The following is a 24,827-nucleotide window of genomic DNA, read 5'->3' as shown; positions in this document are numbered from 1 at the left end:
TATGTCAACAAAATTGACAGTGATGTCCATCATGGCAGTAATTAGCGAATCATATGGGATCATACAATTTGGTCTATAGATAGAGCCAATTAGTGTTTTCCGATTATGTATCATTGATTCAATAAAAACGTATTCGATTTTATTTTAAGTTGTGTATCGAAAATCGCCAAAAGTCATCAAACTTGGATGTATGTCGAATAATCGATTAGTCGAAAATCGACTTTTAGATCGCAGTACTTTCAACACCTATAAAATACCAGAAAAATAAAATAAGAAATAATACAACTGCTGCACGTAATATAATTACTTTACATTCGTTCAAAAACAAACTGACATTCGCAATTTACATCTTTACAACAATAACAAGTAATTAGGTAAGTACTGCGAAGTCGCGCTCTGAAAAACCACATGTAAAATAGTGTTCGAGAAGTATTTTTGTCTCTTGATATGCAAAGAGATGTTTCAGTTGTAAAAAATAAGAGTTAATTTTTTAAAAAATAAGTCACCATTGAATTGCATATCATACGTAAGGAGGCGCCACGATCAGATTACGAATCGCTTTGATGATGTGGATGTGATTGAATTGGGGAAATCCATTTGTTTGTTTGTACAACGTGGTCGCCATTTATAGATTGCAATTCATTAATGTAAATGGAAGTATCTTCAGTGAAAACCCAAGTAACGAAAGTTGAGCAGATCCGAACATACTTTACAACTTAAAAACAACTTGAAAAACGCGTTGTCTCCTCTTTGTGTCTACTTCTCTCGTTTTTGGTATTTTTTATGCGCATAAGCTTTTAATTGAAATATATTGTTTGGAGTATGTGTTTGGTTTTCTAATGACTTTTTGGGTCACTGAAAGTGAAAGATTTGTAAGAAACGTCACCAAAAAGATGCTTTTCGTGTAAGGCTTTAAGTGGCTGAATTTTTAAACAATATTCTATGTAAAATAGCGTTATGTTGAGCTTGGAGGTGCTATTACTATCGTATTCATAAATATTCACAGCAGGCCTATCATGCGAAAATAAACCAAATACGACTTTTTGTATATATAAACAATTTGACGCCTATTTTCAACAGTATTTAGCCCTTTTTTTAGTTATGGTGTATTCCTCTCTTCTATAGCACCCTAGAAACCGACACATATCCGCTTTAAAATATTTTGTTTTTGTTGTTATTGTTGGTGGTGATGATAATGATGCACTATGTTGTGTATGATTTATTCGTTTGCTGAGTTCTGTTAAATATCAAGACCTAGGAACTGCGACTAAGTTGGGGTGCGGCCAGAGGGATCTGATCCTAAGTCGAGTAGGATTGGCTGGGGTCAAACAGGTGGCCATCGCACATGTAGGGCCTCAATCTGACCTATATGAATGTTATTCCACTGCGGGTCGCTCAGATGGCGGGTCCACTCCGGCGCTGCAAAGTTTATCACCGACAAATTGCTTCATGTGGAGATGGTGATACTCGTCAAGCTCCTGCAGGTGAGCAAGCTGGTTCCGGTCGAAAGGACCGATCGCCGCGGGAACAATATGGCCATTCGATAAGTGAAGGCACCCATAACTCGCATGGTGCCGCCCGGTCATGACATAACTACCAAGTAGTGTACCGTAAACAACAGAGCACAACGAACTTTGATTGTGTGTGTGTGTATTATAGTTAAGAACAATAACACACACAAGCAACGAAAAATGGCGCGAACTAGTAACATACACAAAATCGGAGTTGCACTAATCACTGATTTTGACACTTAATATTTTATTGTTGGGCAACTGCCACTACCTGTAAATGAATATATCTTGGTTTTGCTCACAGTTATCCCGTGCCGGATTGATTTATATGCAGTCGGCGTTACCGTTGTGCCACTTTAATTTAAGAAACTGTTTCGACGATGGAACTTTTCATGGATCCACTATTTGCCATAATTTTGAAGTTTGTTATTGTGTCAAAGTTGACAAGGGAGTGAAGATAAAGTCCCAGAGTTAAAGTGTCGTTCTTGTCTTGGCTAAACGACTTATACAGAAAGTTAAAATCTCGTATATCTGTTATAAAAAGTCTTTAACTCTGAAGATAAAATTCTCGCCTAAAGTCTTGAAAAAAAAGAAAGTCGAAAAGAGTTATAAAATAATCTTGCACGCGGGCTGTTTGGTTAGAAATTGTCATAAAAATTAATCTTAAGGCAGATTTATTGGAAATGGCAATAAATAGAAAAGGTAATTAAAAAAACATGAAATAAGAAGTAATAAAAAAATAAAATAATTAAAAAAAAAAAATTACTATAAATTTTTTCGGATTTATTTTCTATATCCGGAATGAGGTAATGTGAAACACGTAATTAAATATCTGTAGAACGCAATTGGATTTAAAAAAACATAAATATGCCGATTTCCGGCATATAAGAGCTCTATGCCGAATTTATTTTTAATTTGTGAAATAAGGTCTTGTTGAACAGACCTTATATTAATTTTAAGGAAATATATGGACACAAGGAAAAACCAAAAGTAATAATTTCTTTCTCGAGGCCTACGGCCCCACCTCAGGCCGATATCCGGAATATAAGAGCCCAGTGTAAAGACCTCATATTAATTTTTAGGAAGTATATGGACTTTTTTTGGCCAGCGCGTTGGTGGCCCACCCTTTTAAAAATTCGAAAATATAAGACCTTTTTCGGTATTTACCTTCGGAAGACTACTCCATTGAATCCTTAAGCCAAATTTGGAAGAATACTAAAAGTTTGATTTAATCCAACAATTAATAAAATGTCGCCGCCCTGATCCGGATTTGAGCTCAGGACCTATGTTCTTCCTCTCCACCTATGTGATAATAGATGGCAGATCAACGGTATAGGTAATTTATGTAATTTTTGATAGTTTCTGGGAAGCGGTTGTGGTGTAGAAGATGCAGCCATAATTTGTGTGTCAATGGACATGGATTCGAATCCTGCGCGTGGAGAATTTATTTTTTTTTTTTTTCATTTATTTCAGTTATGTTTTGTGTGTCTTAGGCGAATAATATTTTTAAAAATCATATAATTATGTGTCTTAACAAAATTAAAATTTTATGTTTAAAAAAATTTCATAACAATTATTATTGAATAGAAAATATTTATTTATTTATTCATTCAGAACATGTAACAAAAAGCCACAAAATGGCAAATGTAGATAATTACAATGGGTTACTCATTAGGGTGTCTTACAGTTAATAACAATAATTAAGTAATAAATGCTTAATGACTAGGCAATATTTAACAACAATAGTGGGTCAACTGATCCATGTTTAAATAATACTTTTCTTGAAAGAGATTTTGTATTTTAAAATAAGTTAAAATTTAGTATTTAATTGTATTAGTACAATAGAAAGCTACACATTGGTCTTTTATAAGGTATAATTAAAAAAACGTTTTATTTTATTCACTATTTTCCCAAAGATAAAGAAATAAAGCCATGACAATCGAACATCGAAGTTCCCAAAAATTCAATGCAACAACAGGAATTAAAGAAGCATAAACCATTTTTTGAATGTACAATATACAAACATTAATTGTCTGCTTGTGACAACAAATGTATTAATCACTACTCTTCTAAACTTCTAAGGTATTCACAAAATTTACCACGATACGAATTATTGCTAAGAGAAAATTGTTCGAATGTACCAGGTGGGCGGTTGAAAAGTCTGGCTACTCTAACCTGGAATGAGTTATTCATAAAATCCCTAAAAAAACTGAACAATTCGACAAAAAAAAAAGATGGAGATTGTTTAATCAAAACCTTTCGAAATAATATTAATGAGCGAATGTCAAAATGAGCAACCTAAAAAACGTTGCACATGTGGAGAAATATGATCATATCGTTTAACGGAATACAGGCAACGAAGTACTCGGTTTAGCGCAAGCACCAAGAGTTTCATGTTGCGCTTGGTAGTACCAGGAAAAACCTCAAGACAGTAAAAAATGTGCGGCATAATTAACGCATGAACCAGTTTGTACATTGCTGAAAGGGGTAAAACAAGGTCAGTGTTATAAAGACGACGAAGTGCCAGATTGGTATGTGTGACAATATTGTCTATCAAAATATAATTTATCATCGATTGTAACCCCTAAATATTTTATATTTCGTACGTAATCAATCGCATCGTTGTATATAAAATACAATAAAATTTTAATTTTTCAAAGACAACAAATTAAATTTGCCAATATTAACGAGAATATTAAAAATTTTAAATATAAGTGGAAAATGGACAAATGAATACTAAAATATTAAAAAATAGGGTAAATTGGGAACAAGTTTAAAAATTAAAAAAAAATAAAGCAAAATAAAAAATGAAGCATATTTAAATAAATCAACATAAAATAAATTTAAATAAAATAAAAGAATTTTAAAGAAAATAATACAATATAAACAAAGTAAAATAAAGTGAAAAAAATAAAATAGAATATAAAAATCTCCATATGTAAATAAATTTAAATAAAATAACAAATAGAAACAAATATGCCAATTGCGAACGGATAGACATAATTCCTTGAAATGGTTAGAGCTGAGGTGTTGTCGATATCGTGTGTTTATTTGGCCTATTTTGGCTTTGTATTTTTCAATTTACGAAGGCATTTGTTTTTAAATCTCATTTTGATGCGTGAATTGATTATTTTTTGGCATAACACCTTCAATCGAAAGATCGGTCTATATAGCAGCTATATCCAAATATGGTCCGATTAGGCCGTTCAATAACTTAACATGCATGTAGCAAAAAAAACGAGTCTGTGCCAAACTGCAGCTCAATATTTTTTCACTCCGTATGTCCCCTCAAACCATACGAAGAGTTTTTTGCATCAAACAATATTCGTAGCCTCCTCAACAAATTTACTAAAAATGTGTAGTCAAAACCTGTTTTTGTGGAAATTTAAATTTGCCTTATCTTTCCATATGCTACTAAACAATTTCGATAAAGAAAATACGTCAAATAAACCTATTTCAAATCTACATTAAAATTTGTGAATAAGGCCGATAGTATTGAATATAATAAAATAAAATTCGTAAAAATTATCCTGATATCGCACAGTGGGATAGAAACGAAAAAAAAATAAAAAAAAAATTTGGAACTTGAGAAGGGATGGAGATAAGTTCGAAATTCGAATTGGGTAAAGCTGAGTTGTCATCGCGATCATGTACAAATTTCAAGGCCCCGGGCGCCTCTCGGCGATAGATAGTGCAAATGCGTATAAGGTCTTTTCACATGACCTTATTTCGCCAATAAAACATAAATACGTGATAGAGCTCTTACACAGAGCTCTTATATGCGGAAAATACGCCTGTTGTAGATCCCCTACGGCCTAGCGAAAAAAATGAGTATATTTGGGTTTTTCTTGTGCCCATATACCTCCTAAAAATGCATATTAGGTCTTACACAATGCCTTATTTTACCAATAAAAAATAAATTTGCATGCAGCTCTTACATTGAGCTCTTATATGACGGAAATCGGCACTTTGTGGAGCCCCTAGGGCCTAGCGGAAAATATTTGTATTTTTGGTTTTTTCTTGTGTCCATATTCCTCCTAAAAATGCATATTAGGTATTTTCACAAGACCTTATTTTACCAATAAAAATAATTTTGGCATAGAGCTTTTACAGTGATCACATATACTCCGGAAATCGTCTCTTTGGGACCTCTACAGCAAGCGGGAAAATTAGTATTTTTGGGTTTTTCTTGTGCCCATATACGTCCTAAAAATGCATAAGATCTTTTTACAAGACCTTATTTGGCCCATATAAAATCAATTCTAAATAGAGCTCTTATATCCACGAAATTTGTCGGATGTGGGCTCCCTAAGCCCCAACTGACCGAATTCGTGTTTTTGAAATTTTTTTATCCAAATGCGTTCTAAAAATCTTTAACTACGTGTTTCACATTACCTCATTTCGGATACAGAAAATAAACCCAAAAAAATGTACTGGTATTTTTTATCATTATTTTATTATTTATTACTATTTATTTCATGTTTTTTTTTTCATTACCTTTTCTATTTATTACCATTTTCCAATAAATCAGCTTTAAGATTAATTTCTATGACAGTTTCTGACAAAACAGCCCGCGTACAACATTATTTTTATAACACTTTTCAACAAGACATTAGGCGAGGACTTAATCTTCACAGTTGAAGTCTTTTAATAACAGTTATACGAGAATTAAACTTTCTGTACAAGTCGTTTAGCCAAGACAAGAACGAGACTTTAACTCCGGGACTTTATCTTCACTCCCTTAGGGAAACCTTATTCAGCCATGCTGAATTAAAGTTTTCCACCTTAGGGGAAACCTTATTGTGTCAGCACAGCGCCACATGCATGTTTACTTGCGTGTGCGGTAATGCTAAATTGCCTTCCGAAATCAGGGTATTGCAAAAGTGTGGGGATCATCAGAGCCCTTTTAAGATATTTTAATGGCTTGTCACAGTTTTCTGTCGATTCAAATGAAACACCTTTGATAGACTCGAAAGTTGTCTTGAATATTTAGACAAATTTGTTATGAACCTGCTGTAATAGTTACAAAAAGCGATAAATCATTTTGCACTATCAGCATCTTTCGGTGTAGGATAACTCTCTATGACAGAATATTTAGAATCGTCTGGCAAAATTCCTTTATCTGTGCACTTATGTCCGATATATGTTACCTCTGGCATAAAAAATTAACATTTTCCGGGGTGTAGTTTGAGATTCTTTTCACGACACAATCTAAAAGCGTCGGTAAGATTCGTAAGCAAGTTGATCTAAGATGTCATCGATTCTTGGAGGAGGGAATTTATCCGCTACCTTATTCAGCCAGGCTGAATTAAAGTTTTTCCCCTGAGGGGGAAACCTTATTCAGCCAGGCTGAATTAAAGTTTTCCACCTCAGGGGAAGCCTTATTCAGGGGGAACCTTGTTACGGTTATTAGAGTAAGTACTATTTATTGGGCTAAAATCATTTACGTAGTGGAAAGTAGAAGAGGTAAAATAATTATTCAACAAACTAGGGTCTATATCACAGTCGTTATCACATAAAACCGTATCAAGACTACCGGTGGAGCGTATTTTAGACCACAATTATCTCGAATCTGTGGAACCAGTAAAAAATCGAACGACATATTAGCGTTTAACACTTCTTATAGTACTACGAGCCATAGCCTTGTATCTTGTATACCGCAAATCATTACTGGCAGAGGGTTCTTCAATAGAAGCGCGATACGTCAAATCTCTGTTGAGGATGGCTTGGCGCATATCATTGTTATTATACCATTCTGGTTTGCCATATCTAATTATTTTCATTTTCTCAGGAGCTTGATTGTTAAACCAAACATAGAGCTTTCCATTTAAGACTGATAGCTGTATATACTGTAAATTGACGAAAAGTCAATAAGCATTTTATTTTACCAAACTATCTATATTGCTGTTCTAGCATCTATATATTGTTGTTCTAGCAGTGTGTTGTACACTGAGGCCAAACGTACAACACGAAAAACGTTTTTCTGCTGGTTGGCAGCCAATATTGCGAAAGCATGAACGCATGTTTAGAATTATGTGCAGGAAAGTGGAGCCAGTTCCGAATCACAGTCGGTGCAACTAACAAGAGTATAATCAACAAAAGATAGAGAGTTTCGAACTAAGTCGTAGTGCGTAGAAATGTTGTTGTAGAGCGCTGAGAGATTGCATCGAATTAATAATAACTAAAGACGTAAATATATTTTAGAATCTTAAATATCACAGTTAAAGACTCCTAAAATTATTACATTAGAGTATCTAGCAACAACATCAGAAATCACACTTTTTAAAAACAAGGATTCACAATGACTACCCAGCGGCGGAAAGAGGTGTGCAGCAGGCTTTTTAAAATGCCCTCAAAGAAGTCTGGAGGCATTCCAATTTACACATCGCGTCATTGGTGAATTGGGCATCACCTTCTTTCAATTCTACAATTAACACTTATATAAGCCCTGTTGAAAGAGTGCTTAACTAATGCCTTCTAAAAGACCGCTGAAAACAGGGCTCTTTTTCCTCATTTTTAGAATGTTTTAAATAATCGAAAAATAATATATTTTTACATCATTTTTACATATTAGTACTACATTTGCCTTTTGCCGCCAGTGGGGTTTGAACATGGGATCTCTCGTTTGATAGTTAGATGTGCTACCAACTTAGCCAACCTATTTCGCTATAATGTGCGCGGCTAGAGGTAAACAAATACAATTGTCTATTTTTAGAGCAAACAGCATCGCCCATTAGGGGAGTACTTTTTTCCGATTTCGGTGAAATTTTAAATTTTAATCGTAGACATTTCATTTCATTTCATTTATTAACCAAATATGTAATATAAAGCCAATAAGGCCCATAAAATAATTACATACAATCATTCCAGTAACCTGAGTATAACAGATAATTAAATTCATTTCTTAACATAATGAGGTACTTTATTATATTTACCTAATATTTGGCTCCCCAGCCATAAAAAATATTTTTTGGGTTGTGGGTTGAGTTATGGCGATGCTTATAAGGCACCAAAAGCCAGGTTATTAACTACTGCATGTAGACCCAGTCTACATCAGATGAACAGCTTCTCCTATACCCCTCCCTCAGGGGCGTGTAGATAAAACGATGTTGGACCAAGCAGCAGTGGGAGACAGCTCCAAGACCCAGTGTGAGTGGTATAATAGTGTTTGATTAAAAACGAAGCAGGCCCGCTGCTAAAAGAGAATGTTGAAAATCTTAATTTATTATCACAGTGTCTTAGGTGGTAAAATCCATATAATCCTAGCCAGTAAACTGGCATAAAGTATAATTAGTTGTCAACGATCGCATACTATAACGTATGCACTATGTTATATCACAGTTCCAATCACAGCTTAATCGAGTATCCCTATATTCTCAAACAAGGGATAGTAACTTTTACAAATTAATCTCCGCTTCCACAATAAAGGCAACGAGTGCTTTATAAGTATTAACCTCCTTGGTACTTAGTATGGCTTCAATATCCTTGTGGCGTTTAAAAAAAGTATAGTTCCCACGGAGCACATCATATTTGGTGCATTCAAAAATGGCATGGTGGCTTGTACCGGGCTTCCAGCACGTGTCGCAAATCGGAGTGGAGATTGCACCTATTTTGTGCAAATAAACCTTGTCACACGTATGTCCCGTGTGAAGCCTGTTGATAATTCTCACCTCAGCCGAATCAAGGTTCATCCTGAGAAACCATGGTTTCTCAGTAACATCTTTGTACAGGCGATAGAAAAATTTGCCCTTTTCTCTCGAGGTCTCAGCAAAACAATCATTCCATCTTTCCCATAATCTTCTCTTTATAATATTCATAGCCTCCTTGTGGGACAGCTCGGCCTCCATCGGCGCACCACATTCAGTTGCCTGCTTGGCTATCTCATCCACTGTCTCATTGAAATCAATTCCGGAGTGTCCCGGAACCCAGACCACATGACATGCCTGTATGTCAGACAAGTTCAGTTTCTGATGAAATAGGGATGCCACATAATCATCAATGTTCTTACTGCCCAGAGCCTTACAGGCCGCAAGGCTATCTGTGAAGAACACGCATCTTTCATGCCCATCCTCAACGGCAATCTCTAAGGCCTTGTATAGCGCCCAAAGCTCCCCAAATGTAGAGGAGGCCTTGAAATCAATCTTGAAATAAAACTTGTACCCCAGAGTGGGGACAAAGACCCCGCATCCAGTAGCATTCTCAGATAGGGAGGCGTCTGTGGCAAAAATCGTAAAGCCACTATTTTTATATTCATAGAATTCTTTGTTATAGATTTGCTTTATAACTTCCTTAGGAGTAGCTTCTTTTCTGTCTGATAATCGGTTGAGTGTAACAGAGATCTTTTTAGAGGCAATCGGACATATAATATCCCCAACCCGGTCAAAAACATCCTTAAATTCATTATATACATGACTGTAGCTGGATTTAACCCTGGGATTGTCAGCTACCATGTCATAGAGGTAAAAGTTGTCCCTTCGCAGCCTGAGCAACTCCTTGACCGTAAGAAGAGCCGCTCTGTGCTCAGGGGGTAATTCATGGGCCAGGGCATAAATATCGTGCACAGGGGTCGACCTAGACACCCCCAAACATCTCCTTAGCATTCCATTCTGCATCCTTTGTATCTGCTTATTTATATACTGTGGGCTATGCGCCGTAGTCGTCCTGGAGTACTCCAACTTGGACCTGACCAGGCTCCTATACACATTCAGAGCTGTCTTAGGGTGCAGACCCCCTCTTATAGACGATAAGCATTTCAGCATATTAATTCTTCCTCCTACATCCGGCCTAATGGAGTCATAGTGCCCTTTCACCGCTAGTGAACACGAGATATGCCTTCCCAGAAATTTTATCTGTCTTGCATGTTCAACACTCCTCCCTTCCAACACAAGATCTACTTTTCTATGGCTGGTTTTAGCAAAATACATGGTGTGGCACTTGTCCGGATTGAAGGACAGGTTCAATCTTTCGCATTTGTCCCGAAAAAGAGTCGCTTTACTTTTCAGGTTCACTAAAGCTAGGTCATAATCCCGATTAAATGACAACAGAATAAAGTCATCTGCATACTGAAAAACTAAAGTATTTCTATCCTCCAGTGAGTGCAGGCCTGCCGTGTAAAGATTAAAAAGAACGGGTGAAAGGCAACTACCTTGAGGGATACCATTCCTGATCACCACCTCCTTCCTGCCCATCTTCAATACTCTTAAAGAGAGAAAGTTATATATCCAGCTACAGTACCATTCATTAAAACCAAGATCAGTTAGTATGTCATGCAATAATCCAATGTCCACACAATTGTAGGCATTACTTATATCCAAGGAGAGAAGTATTACCTTAAAGCCATTCGCCTTAAGGATTGCAATTCTATGAAGCAATTCATTAATGCAGGTATTAGTGGACCTGTTTTTGAAATATGCAAAAGATCTAGCAGGGACGGCACCACAGGACTTCACATAGTCCATCAACCTGTCTTTGATCATTAAATTTATGCATTTTAGAAAGACCGAAATGAGGGAGATCGGTCTAAAACTAGCAATGTCATTATAGTCCTTGTTGGGTTTAGGAATTGGGACAATCTTAATTGTTCTCCAGTTGTCGGAAATGTCGTTACTTAGAAAAGCATTGTTCAACGCCATCAAAATTGCCCTTTTGGAGATTCCTGGCAGCGCCTTTAACATTGCATAGGTCACACCATCGTGCCCACCCGCAGATCGCATCCTTTTGTTCATTAAGCAATTTTCAAATTCCTCAAACTCAAAGGGCTCTACCGTCCCACAATCTGATTCCACAGCAACACTCCTTGCATTACCTAATGCATCCACAACTTGACCCTTCAGGTATTCCAAATATTTTTCATTATTTTCTTCATTCCACAAAGCCCTCTGGGGATTCATTCGTCCTCTGACATTATTTATAAATCTCCATGCCTCCCTTGTATTGGGAGTATGGTTAATCTCATTAATTTTGTTCAGGAAACTTTCCTTTTTCGCCTCAGCTACCCTCTTCTTCCACAATTCCACTTCTCTCCTTGCCAACTCTAGATTGCTGTAACTCGGATCTTTCCTAGCCTTCTTGGTAGCAGCCAGCTGCTTTCTAAAGAGTCTCTTGAGTTCCTCTGTCCACCAGAACTTGGGGGAACGGGCACTTTCCACCTCACACATCGCATAGCTCATCTCATTTCCAATGGCACTCTCAATCAGACCAACATCTGGCTCTAGTTCAAGCTTACTCAACGACTGCATCAGCTTTTTCTTGGACAGAAATTTCGTCTTCTTCACCCCAGTCAGCTCAATGCTGACCGTTACGGGAAAATGTCTACTGCCTCCTAGGTAACCCTGACTGGCCTCCCACGCACCTGCCAGATCAGCACTCACAAAAGTCAGATCCAGGACAGAACCATCCGTGTCATCATTCCTCTTAAAAGTACAGCTGCCATTGTTGATACACTTGAGTCTGGAGTCATTAATGATCACCTCCAATTCCTTGCCTTTCCTGTTCGTAATCGTATCACCCCACACAGCATTCCGGGCATTGAAGTCTCCCATTAGCACCACATTCTGAAACCTTTCCAAAAAGGAACATAATCTCCCAGCCTCCCTCAAAAAAACACCAAGCGGCAGGGATGGTGGAAAGTACACTGAGGCAATCACCAAATTCTTGTTCAGGCTTGTAGTTTTAGTAATCAATATGTCATACTCCGAATCAAATACCACATTGGCGAATCTAATGCATTTTTTGAAACCAATGGCCACTCCCCCATAGCCATCGTTTCTAAATCGCTGTATCAAGTTGTAATTGGCTAGTTTATTTCTTTTATTAGGACACTCCGAGAAAATCTCCGAAAGTGCCACAATATCAAAATTGTAGTTGTTAAGGTAAAACTCAACAAAATTCCCATTTTTGGTTAACGACTGCACATTATATTGTAGTATCTTTACCATGACTACTGGTAAGGCTAGACATATTGCTTACAGGGACATTTGTATTCACCCCAAACTTGCTTAGTCGAGTAGCGAAATGATTCATGGCATCCACTGCCATCGAATTGCCTGTCATTCTCAAAAAATCCATCATAAATATTAACATTTCTTCCGTTACCTTCTCCAGCTCCGAAGTTCTAACTGCATCAGTCATGTACACCGGCGTGGCTGGCTGAGACTCACCAAACATCCTTGGATGCATTTCAGCTCCAGGTCTATGAATATAGGGCTTCCTCTGTCTCTTCACTACGGAATTAAAGGTGTACGGTGTAAGGATTTCATTTACCTCCCTCTCTCTGCTGTCTTCACAGCCGTTGGTGGCCTTGTTCGTCCTCCTGTTCCCCATAATCTCAGGAAACTGGTCATCATCAGCTAATAAATCAAACCTATTCTGGTTCTTGTACATATCGAAAACCTCCTTCTTTGACATCTTCTTTCTTGTCATAATCTTGTTCGTTTCAACTTCTTTCAGCCAAATTGGACATACATCCTTATCTTTTGCCACATGGCCATTTCCATTACACAAAATACACCTCTTCTCTTCACAAGCACCTCCACAAGTCGCCTCATTGCTACCACACTTAATACAGCGTTTTCTTGATCTGCATCCTTGTTTGGTATGCCCTAGCCTTCCACAGTTAAAACATTGCCTTACTGCCGGATAGAAGGTCCTGACAGTCAGCACAGTCCTTTCAAAGATAATCCATTGTGGATGGTCATCCCCCGCAAATCCAACCTTGACCGTCTCAGTTGGATGAAACACAGTGGGATCATTCGCATCTCTTCTAGTAAACCTTCTTACCGAAGTTATTTTTTTCCCAGCCGTCGAATTAGCCATAATCTCCTCTTCAGAATAACATAGGGGAACGTCCCTTATAACCCCAAAAGTCTCAATGAAGTTCCGAGGCACGAAAGGCCTCAACTTCCTCTTCCTCAACTCATCATTATCAATAAATTTATTCGCAGACTCCCAATCATCAAAAGTCAGCTTGTATAGGGTAACCCCTATCGCAACCACCTTCTTAATCTTTTGAAACTCATCCGATTTCAAATCTTTTATTTTAGATATAAAATACAAGCCATTCCTGATTTTTTTATTGTTAACTCCATCTGCCTCAGATGTATCAACTAGTACCAAACACTCACCTGAATGCTCTGGGGTATATCTTACATCAGCGTCATTAATCCTCCTTTTCTTAGGGTCATTCACGTCATTCTCCTCTCGCCTCCTTGTTTTCCTCACCTCATTACCATCCATCGCCACTTCATTCGAGCCACTTGCATCAATTGCATTGACATTGTCTTCATTAGCACAAACACCACCATTACCATTTGCCACACACACGCCATTAACAGTAGCTGCACCACCACCATTACCAGTAAAGGTAATATTTTCATTCTTTCTGGAATTCGTCAAATTCTTTCTCTTCATTTCTGTGTCTATACGACACAAAATTAGCGTCTCCGAGGGCCCAGCCCTCTCCTCCTTCTCATTCATTTCGGCCTCCACAGCGGCCAATCAAGCAGGCTGCCCACCACTCACACCACAAAACACCAAAAACACTTTTTCCAGTTAAAATTGATAAAAAATACAGCTTCCAGTAAATCTAGGAGCTCCACAGGAGTCCAATAATATGTGTAACACGTATTAACAGGTTAGAACAACCACGATGCTTCACGATAAAATTTTTTCTTCACAGCCAGACAACATACACAGCCAAAAGTCAAACGAGAAGTGTATCCATATTCTAAACGCACTGCGATGTGATTGATAAAAAAAATATAGAATATAAAAGAAATCCAAATAGAAGAGAGCGATAAATAGAAAGTGGTCCAACAAAGTGCACGAGAATTAAAAATAGTGCAGCTTTGAAAATCCGAAGTAAGAATAGAACAAGGAGAAAAAAATTAATCATCAGCAAAAGAGTTATACAAATCAAGAAGTTTTAAACGGAAAACGTTGTTGGAATGGGAAAAGATGCGTAATTCATGAGGCAGTCGGTTCCAGCATCTTGCTACTCTAACAGCATATGATCTCGCATATATGTTTCTTCTAATTCTAGGAATAAATAATTGCGGGTTTCTAGTAGACCGAGAGAATACAAAAATCCTCCTTAGAGGAACAGGTCTAATATTAGCAAAAGCGTTATGAAAAAGTAGTAAATTCCTACACTCAACAAACCTTTTAAATGAGCAATTAAGAAAACGTTTTACGAAGCAAGATATACGATCTCGTCTTCGGACATTGTAGCCAAACCGCCTCAATTTTGTAAAGTTAGCCTGAATAGTACCTGAAAAAACAAACAACAAACTGCTCGGGATTTAATACAAAAGAAGAAAATAATTTTCAAATATGTCTACAAATTCTACATAACATTTGCTTTGATAAGTAGTGCAAAGTACTTTTGCTTTTAGTTTGTTATTATAAAAATATGATTTAGGCAAACAAACTTTACGGGATTTGATACAAAAGAAGAAAATAATTTTCAAATATGTCTACAAATTCTACAAAACATTTGCTTTGATAATTCAACCTATTGTTCAAGGCACAATCCGAAACTTTAACCAGCGTTAATGAATCATCCAAAAACTTTTTGTTTCAGACAGCAGACATGAGTTTACCAAATCTTTGAATATCCAGATAGCTTTGTTAACAGCTATGTAACACCACAAGTTTAAGATAATGGTATCTGTTCTTTCAGATTTACTTAAAAGGGGAAGTAACTCTTCTGTCACAAACTACAGAGGAATAGCAAAGCTTAGCGCTTTTCCCAACGTGTTGAGAAAATCATCAATGACTGACTGTCACATCCAGTTTCTTTGATATCAGCATGGATCTCATCAAATGTTAACGGTAACCAAAAGGGGAATTATGCTGCTGTTATACAATCAAACATTGCAATAACGCCTGGATGTTCAATTAATGACCTCTCAAATTGATGGAGGTCGATGGTGATGTCACATTCTGCGCTATTGTATCTGATGACCAATTTCCCGGTGCAGGCAGTGGTACTTGCAGACGAGCGTGATGGGATTCGTTGCACGGACCCCACTAACCACAAAATCAGCGTGCTGAATCTGGAAATAAAATGGATAGCTAACGAACATAAGCGGTACTTCTGGCTGGAGTACTTGAAGCAATTTAGGTTAGGATAATGCCATGACATTAGTGAATGTCGTTGACCAGATTAAGGCCCATTGTGATTCCTCATCTCCTTCCGATGAATTTAATAACGTACGTTCTGGAGCCACTCAGATGAAAAAGCAAACGCCTTAATCTTGGATGGATTTACGCCTCTCACTTCTTCTAGGGCCTGAAAGGACAAAGGAACCAATATCTTTTTTCTACTTTGACATAAATCAGGGCATTGATAAAGAAAGTAAAAGCTGTCTCCGAGGTGTCAATCTCATGACACCACCGACAGATGCCATCATTTCTAATGCCCATACGAGACATAAGTTTACTTAACTTATTATGTCCTGTTATAATTTCGATAACTATGTTCAGATGTGCGTTTTCCATTGACAACAGACTGTCTGTCGGTCGATTTCGACCGTTCGTCCCGCAGAAGCTTTGTTTATTAACATCCAGCTGTTGAATTCCAGCGATGTAACCATGTTTCTTTATAACACCCCTTAATTATATGGAAAATTTTCGATAGTCGTGGGTATACATCCAATATTGACAAAAGAGCAAGGCTTTCACCCGATCTCGCAAGCATGTCCGCCTTCTTATTTCCTATGATAGGCTTATGTCCAGGACCAGCATAAAGCCAGCATACTCAGGCCAACTAAAGCCTTCAATGCTGCTGGACTATCGCTGTAGATATATATGTATATCGGTTTATACCTCAAGATAGCACAATCTCTGCCGCTCTAATTATTGCATTGACCTCTGCCTTGAAATATGCCACAACCGGTCCCGTTCTCCATCTTTGATCTATCTGTAAATATATTGATATCCGTAAACCTAATTCGACCCTTTAGCAGTTCCATCAGAGTCGGTAGCCTAATATATAGTCGGCGGTCTATTATTTCCGTTCCTACTTTTAAGTCCGTCTGCACGTCTTTCAATGTGCTGTCCAGTATACGGATATGTCTAACAGGAGTTTTTCTAAGCAAGTCAAGCTATAATAGTCTAAACAGAATCCTCTCTGCCGACTACTTTATAAACAAATTGATAGGCTGAATTCCTATCACAACCTCTAGAGACCTTGTCGGAGTAGTGCCCATAGCCCCAGATATGATTCTCAAGGCAACACTATTAACCCTGTCAAGATCATGCACATGTGTCCCTTGATCCTTCTCCGGCCACCAAACATGACAGCCATACGTCAGAACTGGTCTTACCATCGCCCTGTACCAGTGCATTAACCTAGACTCCACTTATTTCCTATAAGCTTCTAACACGAGTAAAGTACCGCGAATGCCTTCCTTACCCGGGCGGTTTATTCAAATTCCAGTTCAATTTACTATGAAGAATAACGGCAAGAAATGTAGCTGATTTAGCCAACACCAACGTATACCCACGAACTCCGGAATCATTTTCCCCCTTGTGAACAAGACAAGCTCCGTCTTCTTAAGATTCATTCTAAGCACGCAATCCGCATCCCAAGACGCTGAACCGTCCAGATCGCTTTAAAAAGCCCAATAACTTGTCAATGTTCACATCCGCTAAATCAGACAGGTTCTTAAAGAAATGAGAACCTTCAGTGGAACTCCTTCCGGCTACTAGTGCGAGACACACACACAGAAGGTGTTTATAGTCTCTTCTTCTTCGATGTCCTCACAGCTTCTGCAAAAGTCGTTGCTGGCAACCTTAAGTCTGTCATCATGTTTTCCGATTAGACAGTGACCTGTCATGACGGACACAATGACTGAGACGTCTGTTCCAGCCAATGACAGCAAAGCAGTAGACCTCTACACGTCTAGATTAGGCCACATAGTTTTGGAATGCTCACAGCCCTTTGTGACTATCTATCATTCGTTGTCCTTCGGGCCCGGTCCTGAAAACTTAGCTTACATCTCGCTAGAGGCAGCCATCTCGTTGACAGTCGAGGCCGGTTTTTGTGTTCAGAAATACATTCTCCAGGGATTTAATGGCTGCCTGACTTTCTGAGAAGATATTTATGCCAATCGTCGTAATGACATTATATCTTAGCCATTCCACCACTTTCTTAATTGCAAGGATACACACTGCAGAGGTCGGGTACCCTTTTCGATATGACCAGTTCTAGATCTTTAGAGCACACCCCAAAGTCGTTTAGTTTGGGGTGTACTCTAAAGTAACACCCAGGTCGTTTAGTTTGAAACCATCCGTATAGAAGTCTATGTAACTTCTATTACCAGGGAGATCGTAGTTCCAATCCGTTCTATCACAATTTGAGGTACAGTAAATTTGATCAAAAAGCGGCTCAGGTAGGGTGTAATCCACACTACCTGGAACATCGGATATAGTATCAAGGATAACACAGTGTCCGCAGCCGCCACATGACCAATGAGCAAGCTCCCTTAACCTCACAGCAGTGGTCACTGCAATTTGGGTAGCTACAATGTCCAGAGGCATAAGACGAAGCTTTAAATTCAGTGCATCAGATGGTGTCGTCCTCAGTGCAGATGTGATGCAAAAAGAAGCCATCCTTTGGATCCGGTTAAGTATTGAGTAGTAGGTTGATTGTTAAAGAGCCGTCCACCAGACCACAACACCATATAGCATTATAGGTCTGACAACTGCAGTATATACCCAATGCATGACACGCGGTCTAAACCCCCAACTTTTGCCAATGGCTCTCTTGCAGTTACCTTTCTTGCCCTTTACAAATTGTTGGATTTGAAGTTCAATTTCCTGTCCAGCCAAACACCCAGGTATTTTGCTCTTTCTGTAAATGAAACATTCTCTCCACCCAAGGAAATAGGTTCCACTGTAGATAACATGTATCTCCTGCTGAAAAGAACTACTGTCTTGCACGGATTTATACCCAGACCACTTTCGGTAGCCCACTTTGCTGTTGCACGTAGAGCTTTCTGAAACGCTATTGCCACGTCATCAGCATACACCTTTTTCTTCCAGAGAAAATAATATATTGTTAATGGCTATATTCCAAAGTAGAGGAGACAGTACACCGGTGTTCCTCTACTGACCCATCTTTTTAGATCCAGAGATCCCAAGCCTGCCGTAATGCATCTTTAAGTAAGTAAGTTATTAATAAACTTTCTTACGATAGAGTTGATGACTAGAAACTCCAACTCCTTCATGATTGACGTCGGTTTTACATTATTGAAAGCTTCAATGTCAAGAAATGCTACCATTGTATATTCCTTGACAGCGAGAGAACCCTTTATATAGCCGACTAAGTCGTGAAGGGTTGTTTCAATGGATTTTCCTTTACTATATGCATGCTGCTGCCGCGACAGGCGATCTCCAGGGATCTTTGCCCTAAGATATATTTCTATCAACCTCTCAAGGGTCTTCACCATAAAAGATGACAGACTAATAGGACGAAAATCTTTCGCCTTCGTGTGGTAGGGTTTTCCTGCTTTCGGAATGAAAATGAACTTCATGTCCCTCCATCCCACAGGTATATATGACATTCTGATGCAATTAGAGTATATCTCCCTAAGCCAGGGACCAGTCTATCAGACACAGCTTGTAATTCAACCGGTGATTTACATCAAAGCCTGGCGATTTAAAGGAGTCGAAACTTCTTATCGCTCAAAGGATTTTCGGCTCAGACACAATTTCCCTAATGGCCTCCGACGAATTCATATCAGTGACAACCTCTTCTGGCGCCACGTTGTCCATTCGAGAATTTCCCGGGAAATGAGTATCGACGAGTAGTTCTAGTGTTTCCTCACCAGACATGCCTTCTCTGACTTTTGGATATACCCCACCGTAGTAGATCTCGAGGACAGAATCTACCTTAGCCTAGAGGTCTGAGATGTATCCCCCACGGAGCTGCAGAATTCTACCCAGGATTTGTTCCGAGCCTTTCTAAGCTCGCCCTTATGTTTTCTTAGCTCATCCTTATAGATGTCCCAATCGTGTGGTGCTCTTGTGGCTTTTGCTCTGTTGAAGAGTTTTCTGCAGTCTTTCCTTAGACCAACCAGCTCTGTGCATAGCAGGAGTCACTGATATGCACTCCATATACGCTTGCTAGCATCTAGAGAAGTTAGACCCCCAAGTGTACTTCTAATGTGGAAATCCAATATTGTCCGAAAGAGTGTAAAGCCCAACGTACAATACCATAAGTAACCAGTCTCCTCGCCATATCATCATCACCGTACTCCGCGATTTTCAAATCGATCTCCGCCTCTTCCCTGAGCTCACAGCCTGGAAAATGTGTCCCAAGCAAATACAATATAGTCTCACGAGGGTATTCAGTCCATTCCCCATCCGGCTTCTGCAGATTACTTGTAAATGGAGAATCTTTGGTCATTAGCTTCCGTAATCTTGAAGTATCATTTACATTTGAGAGCTCCTCGATCAACCTCACAAAGTCCTCACTTTTGACCTTTCTTAGTGCCTTCTTATAAATTCTGAACTTATCCTTATAAACTTCCCATAAATCCCGGTCACCATTACCACTTGCCGCATTCAATGCCCTTCTCGCATCTTTCCTGAGTCCTCTTAGCTCCCTGTTCCACCTTCACTTATCGTTCTTCTTCTTCGACCTACTGACCGGCAAACCGTTTTATAAGCAGACGTCGTTTGGAACTCTTGGGCCTGAACCTGGCCCTATATCATCCACGCCATGAATCCCAATTGGAATAAATCTAGTTCGGGTGATAAGATCGAACATGTTTTTGTTGAAACCATATCGAATTCTAAAAAAAATTTTAATTGGCTGCATTTATCGACCGAATAATACAATTGATTTACAACAGCTTTATGAAATTTTAGAGGGCGTGACCTTGGGTTATGACGATGTTATTGCAGGTGACTTCAACTCCAATATCCTGGTAGATTTTGACCTTAGGTCTCTCTACTGCTTAACACAAAAACCCCACATATTTCTCGCCAACTATCAACACTTTTGAATCTTTTTTTTTATTAATAATGCCTCCAATATCTTAATTTATGATCAAATTTCGGTCCCACGTTTATCAAAACACGACCTCATTTTTATTGCTTATGCCTTATAAATAACGGATCAGGCGTACTACAGATGGAAGCGTTTTAAGACTTCGGAGCTTTATGAGGAATTTTGCTCGGAAAGAAAGTGAGTTAACAAATTTATAAATGCTGCGAAAACTGAATACTTCTACAGCAGATTTAGTTCCGCCATAGACTCCAAAAGTTGATTGAAAGTAATTGAAAGTAATAAAAGATATCGGAATTGAAAAATCGATGTCTCTTAATTACTTCCAGGGAGATATAGATAAATTAAACGAGCCTTTTGTTTGTTTTGACAGTGGGCAAGGGAAGACATTGATAATAGATTTGAGTTCAGATGTGTTACACCTGATGAAGTACTAAATAGTTGTTCACTTGTAAAATCTAATGCCATCGGCTTCGATGATATTGACCTTAAGTTTTTAAGGATTGTGCTACCACAACTTCTACCCCACTTCACACACTTCTTCAATCCTATTCTGACCTCAAGCATATATCCCACATACGGAAACAATCCAAAATTATACCAATTCCAAAATCTAAATCTTGCATGAAATTACGGAATTTTTTTAGGTTTTCTTATACATCGACCAGTCTTATAGCATCTTATCTCAGCAACCGTTATCAATCCATATGCGTAGGCAACACGAGATCTAGGCCTTTGTTAGTGCCTAAAGGAGTTGCACAAGGTTCGATAATCGGAGCGTTACTGTTTTCGTTATACGCAAATGATCTTCCACTTCGCAGCAAAGTTAAGATGTATGTAGACGACGTGCAAATATATTCCGTTCATAAGTTTAGTGAATGCATAAAGAAACTCAACGAAGACCTTTCCCGAATGTATAAGTGTGCTACGGCGAATGGACTTCTTTTAAATTCCCAGAAGTATAGATGACCATAAAAATAAGCACTTCTCGATGCAAGTTCCGGATATAGTCATAAACTATCAGAATATTTATTAACAAGGCATTATGTGGATCTGATCGTGTTAATGTCATTGTCGGTAAAGCATATACGATGCTGCGTACACTATGGGCCACACGCTCCTTCACTCCAATTAAAATCCGAGCCCTTTTAGCGAAAATCTTCCTGGTTCCCGTTTTGATATATGGATGTGAACTTTTCGCTAATTGCGACTCATCAAGCCAGCGAAAATTAAACGAAACATTTAGCAACATTTTGCGCTATGTCTAGAACTAGAGAACTCAGCATATTTTTCATCTGTGATGCTCTTTATGGGGTTGGTTTTAATGCTCTTCTCCGAATTAGATCGCTAATATTCCTGCATAAGATTATTACAAAACGAATACAAATGTCAATCAACACCAAAGAGGACAAAGACAACACCAAACTACAACACTCGGCCGCAATAGCTTAAAGTGAAAATATGTTCTGTGATACTGGATTAGGTTTTTATTGACAATTGACTAATTAATTACTTACTTACTTTAATTGGGTATGACAGAACATTTCTTCCACTAACCGAACGTAGAATAGCGTTCCAAGCGCCTCGATCTTCTGCGCTCATTCTAAAATCTCTGACACCAAGTTTCGAGGTGTCTCCCTTTGATCTTTCCATCGGGCTTTTGGTCTTCCCGGTTTGCGTGTACCACCGTGTTTGCCTTCAAAAGACTTCTTTGCTGGAGCTTCTTCATCCATTCTGACAACATGACCTAGCCAACGCAGCCGTTGTATTTTAATGCGTGTAACTATGCTCCGTTAATGCAAACTGGTCCGTTAATGCAAACTGGTCCATATATTTTACGAAGAATCTTTCTCTCAAATACTCCAAGCACTGCCTCATCTGCTTTCACAAGCACCCATGCTTTTAGAACCATGTAACAGCACGGGTAGTATCAGTGTCTTGTAAAGTGTAGTCTTCGTCTGTCGAGAGGTGGCCTTGTTTTTAAACTGCTTACTTAATCCAAAGTAGCATCTGTTTGCCAGTATTATTCTTCGCTTTATCTCAAAACTGGTGTCATTCGTTTCGGTTACGGCGGTGCCGAGGTAGATAAAGTTACTGACTATCTCAAAGTTGTGGTTCATATAGTCGGCGTTGACAAATTTTTTCACAGCTTGTGACTCTGTAATTGCATTCTTTCTTCTGTTAACTGACTTTTAGCTTGCTTTGGAAAAAAGTGTAAAAAAAGTATATATGAATAAAGTTCATTCTAAGATTTATTAAAAATGCATTTACTTTCTTTTAAAAAATCCGCAATTACTTTTTGGGCAACCCAATATATAAAATGCGCATGGAATACTATTATCACTAGGTAACCTAAACCTATCTGGGGCATTCTAGCATTTCCTATGCCACTTGTTGTTAATCTACTTTGTCATTTTCCACAACTCCTTGGAGCACTTATTTCTTTGAATTTTGGTCGACACGTGTTTTATATTAGTAATATTTCTCTTTATTTCAAACAAAAGTTTACATTTTATATAATTCCAAAGACTTATTTAAATTCAAATAAAATCTGGAGGTAACAGGACCTAGAGGATTTAATGAACATAATGAAACGTTTTTTATAATAATAAAAATATATATTAAATTAGGGATTTTTGATTGAAAGGCTTGGGAGGTTTTTGTTTTGATGATTATATTAATAAGATCTTCGATTCCAAAAGCTGAGTCTTGCCCAGTGACAGTTTCTAAATGTGCGTTGAGCCTACTTGAAATATATAGATTATGTGTTTTGAAAGTGTTCCAAAGACAAAATTTTTAAAATAGTTTCGTCAACAAAAACCATGTATTAAATATTTGGCTTATATTCATAATATACGAACTAAGGTACCCCTTCATTTCGTATTTGCAGGTAACATACAAAATGGCTCGTGGTCACCAAAAGATTCAGTCACAAGCAAAAGCGCAGGAAAAACAAGCTAAAATGAAGAAACAACAAGGACATAGCGCTACTGATCAAAAGAAAGCTGCCCAAAAAGCTCTTGTGCATGTTTGTGCCGTATGTAAAGTAAGTTTAAAGATATACCTTTCATGATATTCCCTTAATATATATAATATGTGTATTTATTTTCTTTTCAAGTCTCAAATGCCTGATCCAAAGACGTACAAACAACACTTTGAGAATAAACATCCCAAAAATGAAATGCCACCAGAATTGAAGGACGTTTAAAATTATTCAAATTGTGTTCTTTTTTACAAACAAAATTAAAATAGACGCGCGCCCGCCTCCGACTTGAGGATTATTGCTAGCAGCTTGCTGTATAATCAATCTTGTAATTAAAAAGCTGTTTATTTATTTACATATAGATTTTTATTATAACATACTACATTAATTTGTCTTTTTTATGAATTAAATACATTCAAGCAGAAATTTAAGTGAAACGGAGATGTTACTCTTAGAAGTACACAAATACTTCGATATACATATAACGAAGGTTTACAACTAACTACTCTTAATGTAAATTGTGTGTGATGGCAACCGGAATTTTTAACTCAAATTGTTTCCTTCATATTGAAATCACCTCATCACACATTTTTCATAAATGATAATGTAATATTTTTTTTAAATACATAGATACGTTGAAACGAAAGTGTTTTACTTCTTTTGGAAGAATTCACAGAGCTGGGAATTTCTAAAAATCCCCCAAAAAAATTAAAGCATGGCCAATTCCACGAAAATTGACCCCCTTAATCAAAAAGAGGCCACCGTGGCGCAGAGGTTAACATGTCCGCCTATGACGCGGACAGAAAAAATTTGCTAATGCTGGCAACATTTGTGAGGTACTATGCCATGTAAAACTTCTCTCCAAAGAGATGTCGCACTGTGGCACCCCGTTCGGACTCGGCTATAAAAAGGAGGCCCCTTATCATTGAGCTTAAAACTTGAATCGGACTGCACTCATTGCTATGTGAGAAGTTTGCCCCTGTTCCTTAGTGGAATGTTCATGGGCAAAATTTGTATTTGTTGTAATCAAAAAGTTGTAGACATTTCTAAATAAATTTATGTCAATGGTAGCCTTAGCACTAAAACCATTGATTTCAAAAAGATTAGGTTAGGTTGAAAAAGGCCACTATGGACATACACCTAACATAGTCAATCCCATGGCAGCCGGTTGTACTCACCGAATTGACTCAATGGAATCCTTCATCGGCAAGGGCGGTATCAGTGCCTGTGTTCGTCTTTTTTCGTCAGGGGGAGGCACATCCCGGAGTGTCATCTCCGCACGCTTCTGGTCCGTGCCGGGATTGAAAAGAACGCTGGA

At 38.1% G+C, this 24,827-nt stretch overlaps 1 protein-coding gene across 2 annotated transcripts; it reads left to right on the top strand.

Moving 5' to 3' along the window:
• Positions 1 to 208: 208 nt before the first annotated feature.
• Positions 209 to 24,155, top strand: LOC106094374 (zinc finger protein 706-like). 2 transcript variants are annotated; one of them, XR_001222541.2, is made up of 4 exons: positions 209 to 374; positions 23,417 to 23,572; positions 23,645 to 23,837; positions 23,933 to 24,155. XR_001222541.2 is itself a non-coding variant. In XM_013261586.2 (3 exons), exons 2-3 carry the CDS (start codon positions 23,429 to 23,431, stop codon positions 23,732 to 23,734), a joined length of 234 nt encoding a protein of 77 aa, XP_013117040.1. In that variant the 5' UTR covers positions 209 to 374; positions 23,417 to 23,428; the 3' UTR covers positions 23,735 to 23,940. The 2 variants fall into 2 exon arrangements, 1 of the variants encoding a protein (XP_013117040.1); XM_013261586.2 differs by having other exon boundaries at positions 23,645 to 23,940.
• Positions 24,156 to 24,827: the final 672 nt, after the last annotated feature.

This window comes from Stomoxys calcitrans, chromosome 1 (assembly GCF_963082655.1).
Source record: "Stomoxys calcitrans chromosome 1, idStoCalc2.1, whole genome shotgun sequence".
NCBI lineage: Eukaryota > Metazoa > Arthropoda > Insecta > Diptera > Muscidae > Stomoxys > Stomoxys calcitrans.
The sequence above is the reverse complement of the archived record's forward strand: the minus strand, read 5'-3'. Positions and strand labels throughout refer to the sequence as shown.